Here is an 8,283-nt window from a genome sequence, read left to right as displayed (position 1 = left end):
CTCCAACAGTTTACATTTGAACCAGTTTGACCTCATTATGGTTAAAAACTCCTGTGTTTCACATAAATTTTGTGTTTGAGCAGCTTCAGCCTCTTGGACCCTGAGCATTTTAGCTGCCACCATCTTGGTTTTGGGGTGGAGTCTCAGAGGCCATTTGAAGACGTGTGAGTATCAGACGGTCTCTACATCATCAGCACGAATGTTGCATAGGATTTTATTTGACGTAACTTTGTTCAGTTTGGTTTCTGCAGACTGAAGCCAAATATGAGGATTGGAGTTTGACATGTTTTTATCAGGAAATCTTTAAAAGCTTTGATTTCATTGTTTCACGTCGTGAGCTGAAATGTTTTACAGTTCAAAGAGCGACTTTAGTTTCAATCTCTGTGCTGCAGACTGAGTCAGGTTTAAATGTAACTGCATCCATCCATCCTCTTATCCTTGACAGGGTCATGGTGGGGGTGGAGCCTATCCCAGCTACCACAGTGCAGGAGGCGGGGCACACCCTGGACAGGTCGCTAACACAGAGAGACAGACAACCATTCATACTTGTGAATGGACCGGCCAGGCGGGCGAATCAAACTCAGGACCTTCTTTAAATTGAAATCAGCATCGTTTTGCTGTCAGTTCAGACGTCGCTGCTGGAAAACTGAACCTCATCAGCGCCTGACGGTGCTCAGAGGCACAGACAGGAAGTGCTCAGACCCTCCACGTGTCCAATCACTGACTCTTTAAGAGAAACCGCGTGAACAGTGTTGGAGCTGCACGCCGGCTGCTGCCTGTGGACGCGAACGTCAGCCTGAGTTCTCCACCTGCTGGTCGGACAGCGGTGCTGCACCACAAACACCTCCACACAAACCAAAGCCACACCCAGAGGTTGCTGACCAGGTTCACCTGTGCAGGTGACCCTGTGGGGGCTGAGAGCTGAACTCAAAGTGAGACACACATCCAGATGTTTCTCTAACAAGATCCAAGTTTAATGTTTTTTTTAACACAGAAAGCATCTGAGAATAAAAAACTTTCAAAATAAAGGTCTGATCAATGTCCACTTCCTGTTGTACGGCACCAACACGTCGGCCAGTGAGCCGACGCGCCGGTTAGTTCACCTGCTGCTGCAGTTCAAACTGATTCTCACATCACAGAGAAAAAAATGACGAAAACTTTACTTTTTTAAACACTGAAAAAAATCACATTTTATTTTTAAACCGTTGGCCATCATTAGCTGCTTATTCCCCACCTCCGTGACCCTTACGTAAGGCTCCGCCCACCACAGCCATGTCACACAGCGGTCCTTAAACCTTTAATACTTGGAGACCCGGTGAAGACGCATTGAGTCTCAGGTTGTTTTTAAATAGCTGAAATGTTCCTAACCTGCTGACAGAACACCTGACCTTTGACCTCTGAGTGACAGTTAGCTGTGACAGGAAAATAAACCCTTCAGAGTGGAGCTGAGCCTCTGACTCTGGTCTCTGTCCCTCCTGAAGTTCACTGGTTTCTGATCATTCCCACTCTCGGAGCATGAGTGGGCAACACGGACCTGTGACTCCGCCTGCTGCCGAGTCTGTCTAATAAAGGAGCGGCCGCCGGTTTGCGGCTGAGCGTGCTGACCTCCGGGGTTGTTCAGAGTGTGGTGGTAAAAACAGACAGACTGCAGATTTCAGATTTTTAATATGAATGCATGAATAAGTTTCCTCTGGCAGCTCCTGATGGAGCCGGCGCTGAAACCAGTGAACTCTGAGGAGGAACAGAGGAGGCAGACTCACACCACGTTTGCTTCCCGTCTTTTATTTGGTCTTCTTGTCGGCGGCGAGCGTGTCGTGCAGTTTAGAAACGCTCTTCTCAAACTGGTCCATCACCAGCGTCCCGTGTTCGTCGAAGAACGCCGACACCGACTTGGTGAAGTCCGCCTCTCTCGACTTCTTGGACTTCCCGTCGGAGAAGGACACCCGGAGCGTGTACTGGTCGTCAAACCTGGAAAACAGAGACGCAAACTGATCCACTCTGAGTCCTTCGCAGATGAGGAAATGTGCAGACTGCTGGGGGTTGCTGGTTTGATTCCCATACTCACTGACCGTTTGAGGGAGGAGGAGAGCTGCCAGATGTGGTCTGGATCCATCCCAGCTGGATCCTTCTGCATGGCCACCAGGAAGATGTTCTTCTCTTTGTAGGAGGTGTACAGCGTGAGGATGCCCATCATGATGAAGTACGTGAGGAAGAGGAGTTAGGGAAAGCCAACACGCTCATCATCATCATCATATTAGACGGAATCATTTCTACAAACATTTGTTTTTGTGTTTCAGTGACATTCATGAGACTTTCGGTGTTTTTAATATGTAAAAACATTTTTACATTTTTCTCTTTCATCTGTCGTTTCTGAATTTTGAATCTTATTTCAACATTTTTCCCCTCACATGTTTCACATATGACACACTGTGAGTTCATCATCTTATTTTTTAAAAGCAGAGGTGAGATGTGTCCGTCTGAAGGATATGAGATGACGCAGCAGGCGAGGACGGGTCTGGACTCGGGGAAGGGGTGCAGATAGTCCCAGACCAGAGCCAGCATGGCAAACAGACAGGACACAGTGCAGATCAGCAGGCGCCCGTCGACCAACTGGAAGTTCTCCAGGTAACCGTACTTCTCCAGCAGCACCTGGTCATAGATAGGTCATATCGATATGAAGTTTAGCCAAACAAGGTGAACAGCAGCTTTCCTTCACATGCGTTCATGACTCATCGCGATGAGTGAAAAATCCCAGCCGACAGTGAAGCTCTCACACGCATGCTGGCTTTATGCTGCAAACATCATTCAAAGCTTAAACAAGTGACGAAGTTTCGACTGTAGCTGTGTCCATAGACTGCGTCCTCCGAAGACCGAGAAGACCAAAGAGCGAGGCTGTGAAATGTGACGGTCGAGCCTTCAGTTTTGTGTCAGCGCGGTCTCGGTGGAGTTTAATGAACTCGCCGTCTGCTCCTTGCTGTCTAAAATATAACAGGACACTGGAGTAAACTCTCGACCGTCTCACACTTCTGTTTAATCAGTTTTCTGTTTGACGTTTATTCAGCTGTGTGAAAAATAACTTTAATCTCAGCCACACAGATTCACTCAGGAACAAATAAAACGCTGAAAGAAGCCAAACAATAACATCTTTAGGTTGTCTAAGTGACTCATATATCACGTTTAACCTGAGTAGCAAAAGTCCGCGGTGATCTGAAAGTGATCCTCCGGGAGTTGTGCCGTTCTCGGCGGCTCCAGTGACCCTCGAGCTCCCGGCTCGCTGTCGAGCTGGTGGGTAGCAGACGTCTCTGAAAACGTCGAAGCACTTTTACAAATATGTGGCGTCTTGATAAACCGAGCAGATATTTGAAGTTTTCACAGCTGCTTTCTCTGAAAATATGTTAAAAGTTTATTTTGTGACCCAGAAAGATTAATAAGAGTAATATTCAAACTTAGTAGCGGCCGCCATTGTTGGAAACTGGAGTTTGGCTGGGCCGCGCTATGAATTCTGGGATATGGTGGGCCACGAAGGACACACCCGACCCATCCTTCAAATTCGGGGAAAAGGAGGACGCATTTGTCAGCTGCATTCGGAGGAGTCTACGAATTTGAACAGCCTTCGGCGCGTCGCTGTGACGTAATCGGTCTACAAATGCGGCCTCAGGAGGAAGCAGCCCATGAATTTGGACACGCCCCCTGTGTGAATCTGACGTCATCAGCTAAAATCCGACCAATGAAATTAGCTCCTTGAAGAAACACTGCTCAGGTCGCTTCAAACGTAGGAGTTCCCTCCTCCCACCTTCACACAGCTGCAGTTCTCCACCCTCCTCTCATCTGAGTGAACCTTTCCGGTTTTACTTTTACTTAAAACATCTTGCTCTAAACCAGAGTCATTCATGTCTCTGAAACATGGACGTAAACTGCTGGAACGTTTCAATAAGAACAAGTAACACATGCGGCTCATGTTTGAATATTTGCTGTTAACATGTGGATAAAAATAATCAATTAAACCTTCTTCGCAGCGTCATCCAAGGAGTTCTTCACCGCTGCTCCATCCCATTTATCAATCTTCACCGGCTTCTCGTCGATCCTCCACTGAAACACAAACACAGCAGTTTAATCGACAGTTTCCATCTGAAGATCAGGCTAACATAAGCACGGAGGCGGCGACTGCAACTCTTCTCAGGGAGAGTTCATGTTGAGGGCGGAGACATCATCTTCCTGTCATCGTATGATGGAAGCTAAAGAAATCTGAGCCTTAAAATGAGTTTCTAAAAAATGGGCTTAAAGAATATTTGCATGTTAAAAATCTGGAGGGGACGAGAACAACGGAGAGGTTTTGGAGGCTCGTCGCAGTCCAAAAACTGAAAGAAGACAAAGACCAGGGCGCCATTAAACACAGACCATCAGACCGGAAACAAGATACATGCTCTTACAGTGAAGGGCGCCTGATCGCAGGTCAGCTGGTGACTTCCTGCTCTACGCCCCCCACTGTGTCTGACACCAGCAGTTTAAAAGCCATGTTTGCTTTAATGCAGGAAGTGACCCAGAAACGTGCTCCAGGAATTAACCGCCCCCCCTCCGCAAAAGAACAAGTTATTGTGCCCACGTGCAGCGCCACCTGCTGCAGATGTTTTACCTGTTTCATGTGTGGAAACTTAAAGCTTCATTCTGAAGCACGCCTCCTGCACTCCTACATCACCTGTTTAACAGACGGGTGAGTTTAGTTAAACTGTCTGTTTCCGGTTTGGTGCAGCTGTTTAACAGCTGGAAGCAGGAAATAGAACAAACCGCTGAACTTTGACCTCTAATAACGGTTTATTTCCCACGCAGAGGTTAAACTCGGCTCTCAGCTTCATGCTCAACTTTGTTTTTATTTTGTTTTCATTCTGAATGTATCCACTTTAGCTCGTTAGCATTAGCTTAGCCCCTTAGCGGCGGCTCACACAGACACACACCGAGCCGCACAGCAGCTGCAGCGGGGACATAGACCTCCCAGCTCCGGGACACAGACCCTCCCCGCAGGGGTTCATCCTGCTCAGGAGAATCCGTTCACGCTTTTACTCACTTTCTCCAGCAGCCCGCTCTTTCTGTTCCCCGCAGCTGCAGCCGCCATCTTCTCTTCCGCTACAAACACGGCTCTGTGACCTGGATGCAGCCGATTGGCTGTCCACCGAAATTATAGCGCTCGACGCGCATGTCGTCACCACGTCTGCAAGCGTGGCCGAGGCAGCTGCGGCGTGCGCGCTCATGTGGAAAATACAAACGACTCAAAAATGAAATGAATAAAAACGTACGAGGTTCAGTTTTTAGCGAACAGCAGGAGGCCTTTATTTATCTGACACCTTAAAGCGCGTATGCTACCGCTGTATATAGTGTATTATCTTACTGAGGTTATATTTGTTTGTGTTTTATCTGTATCTTTATCCTTCTGGTATCTGTACCTGAGCTGAGGCAACGCAAAACAAAAACCCGCCGTGGAATCAATGAAGTCTTATCGTATCTCTTATAACTTACTGAAGGCCTCCATTTTGAAAATCTCAAAGTCATTTTTTGTCAAAAACCACATGTGCAGAACATACTTGGGAATTTTAAATTGCAGTGCTCCCACAGCCCTCAGTGTTACACTAAAACAGATTACAGTGTTATACACACACAACAGAGTCCAACACAATCCAAGAGTTTGTGTGCAGTGTGTGGGGGGTCAGAGGTGGATGCAGGTCTGGAGTTGGTGTGTGTGAGAGTTCAGCATCCTGACAGCCTGATGGATGAAGCTGTCTCTCAGTCTGCTGGTTCTGGGCCCGAGGCTCTTCAAACTGAAGAAGCTGTTGGACAGATGGGTGGAGTCTCTGTGATGCAGAGAGCTTTCTGGATGAGGCGGATGCAGCAGATGTCCTGGAGGGAGGGAAGAGAAGTACCCACGATCCTCTCCACTGCTCTCACTACCTGTTGTAGCTGTTTCCAGCAGGAACCAGTGCAGGATACCACACATGCAGTTGCTGAGGATGCTCTCCACAGTGCCTCTGTAGAAGGTGCTCATAATGGGGTTGAGGCTCTCGCTGCCCTCAGTTTGTGGAGGAAGTAGAGTCACTGTTGGGCTTTGCTGACCAGTGATGCTGTGTTTTCTCACCAGGAGAGATCTTCTGAGATGTGCACACCCAGGAACTTGGTGCTGCTTACCCTCTCCACAGCAGCACCATTAATGGTTAGTGGGGTGTGCAGGGTGTGAGTTCTCCTGAAGTCTATGCTGATCTCCTTAGTCTTCTCCACATTCAGGGACCGGTTGTTGTTGCTGCACCACTCAGCCAGATGGTTAGCTTCACCCCTGTCGTGGAGTGAAGCTAAGAGAAGCAGTCAACAGAAAAATAATAGCACTGTTTTAACGGCACTGTCTTCCAACTGCGTCCAAATGCAGCAATTCATTTACTCAAACTCATAACAGAAAGAAAGAACGGCAGCAGCCGATGTTCAGAAAAAACACAAGCTTTTATTTAGATAAAGACCACAATGGAAAGAAACAAAGAAACTGGCTTCTTTTTTCCACTGTAACGGTTTTTATCTATAAGATAAGATAACCTTTATTAGTCCCACACGTGGGAAATTTGTTATATATATATTTGTATATTACACACTCAACAAAATTCAGCACAAAGTAAGTTAAAAATCAAAATGTCTCTTCCAGCGAAGATTTAAAAAAAAAAACTCAGATGTAAAATTGAGTCTTTTGTGTGATTTGGCGCATCTCAAATAAATAAATGAATAATAAAGTAGATACATTAATACTTGGGCCGCCACAAACGATTATAGTCGACTAGTCACCGATTATTTTTGCATTAGTCACTAATCAGATCATCATCCATTGGAGGTAAAACTACAGCTTATTGCACCAGCAGCATCTGCTCTTATATAACTATCATTAGCTTACAGCTTTAAGTGTTTAAGGTGCTAACTAACAATAAAGACAAGATGATAGTTTATTACATTTGCAGATTGTTTCGGTGAAGTTTAATAAACTCCTTCTATCTAAAATATAACAGGACACCGGAGTAAACTCTGGAGCATCTCACACTTCTGATGATCAGCTGTCTGCTTGATTCAGCTGTGTAAAAACTTTAATCTTAGCCAAACCGATTCACTCAGGAACAAATAAAACACTGAAAAAAGCCAAACAATAACATTTTAAGTTATCTAAGTGACTCATATATCATGTTTAACCTGAGTAGTGAAAGACGGCGGTGGGTTTGAAAACGATTTGCGGGGAGTCCGGTGTTCTCACGGCTCTACTGAGCCTAGCCCCCGGCTAACTATCGAGCTAGTGGGTAACAGATGTCTCCGAAAACGTCGGAGCGCTTTTGAAAATATGTTAAACGTTTATTTTGTGACCCAGAAAGAATAATAAAAGTAATATTAAAACTAACTAGCTGCCGCCATTGTTGGAAGCTGCGCTATGAATTCTGGGACACAGCTTCTTCTTCTTCGGGGTTTAATGGCAGCTGACATCCTTGTACATGCAGTGCTGCCATCTTCTGTTTCAGTTCGTTATTACACTCTTAAATCCTGCTACTTATTCCTGCGTCTTTTGTGATCTTACAAAGCTTCAAACGATGCGTCGACTATTAAATCAGTCGTCGACGATTTTGATGGTCGACGTAATCGTGACTAGTCGACTAATCGTGGCAGCCCTAATTAATACCAAAACAAACGAGAAGTGGAGGTAAAACATTCCCTCTAAACAAAACGTATAAATTCTAAAGGCGCAAATCAGTGCGTGCATGATTACATTGCTCCGCCCATCAAAAATATCACCTATTGTCGGCTGGAAAACTTTTACACATGCATGAGCACGTTTGCTGGTCGAGTTGAACTGTGCTGTCGTGACTGTCATTGTTAAGATCTGAAACATTTCTGAGCACCGTGGTGGATGTTTTTTTAAATTAACTTGGGGCTTTTATCTTTGAAAATGCTCATTAACACATGTTGGCAACATCCAAAAAGTAACTGGAGGGCTTTATTTTGAAAACAAAAGAACTTTTGCAAACCACATCTCACTCTGATACTTCCTGTCCCACAGCGCTGTGGAGCTCAGCCAGAATGAAACACTGTTTTCAATGATGTTCTAATGTTACAGGCTTTGCTGGTTTCTATTTCACTAAGACTTTAAAGTTCTGATGCTGGTCTATAAAGCTCTGAATGGTTTAGGACCAAAATACATCAATGACCTCCTGACCCAGTATGAACCTTCCAGATCCCTCAGGTCATCTGGATCCGGTCTTTTATCAGTTCCCAGAG

At 45.7% G+C, this 8,283-nt stretch overlaps 1 protein-coding gene across 1 annotated transcript; it reads right to left on the bottom strand.

Moving 5' to 3' along the window:
* Window positions 1-952: 952 nt before the first annotated feature.
* On the bottom strand, window positions 953-5,200 carry spcs2 (signal peptidase complex subunit 2). The gene is made up of 5 exons (XM_080890197.1): window positions 5,063-5,200; window positions 4,006-4,089; window positions 2,490-2,649; window positions 2,070-2,205; window positions 953-1,968 (listed from the first exon to the last, which is right to left on the bottom strand). The coding sequence occupies exons 1-5, from the start codon at window positions 5,108-5,110 to the stop codon at window positions 1,782-1,784; spliced, it is 615 nt and encodes a 204-aa protein (XP_080746323.1). The 5' UTR covers window positions 5,111-5,200; the 3' UTR covers window positions 953-1,781.
* Between the last annotated feature and the right edge of the window lie 3,083 nt (window positions 5,201-8,283).

The sequence above is a fragment of the Rhamphochromis sp. 'chilingali' genome (assembly GCF_963969265.1).
Source record: "Rhamphochromis sp. 'chilingali' genome assembly, chromosome: 8".
NCBI lineage: Eukaryota > Metazoa > Chordata > Actinopteri > Cichliformes > Cichlidae > Rhamphochromis > Rhamphochromis sp. 'chilingali'.
Note: the sequence above shows the minus strand (reverse complement) of the source record. Positions and strands in the feature narration are given on the sequence as shown.

Bases quoted from the DNA above. Each gene is read 5' to 3' on its own strand.
- spcs2 (XM_080890197.1), bottom strand. From the start codon at position 5,110: ATGGCGGCTGCAGCTGCGGGGAACAGAAAGAGCGGGCTGCTGGAGAAA. The intron at 4,090-5,062 runs GTGAGTAAAAGC...TTTGTGTTTCAG, and splicing joins AGAGCGGGCTGCTGGAGAAA to TGGAGGATCGACGAGAAGCC. The intron at 2,206-2,489 runs CATATCCTTCAG...TCCTCTTCCTCA, and splicing joins CCTCGCCTGCTGCGTCATCT to CGTACTTCATCATGATGGGC.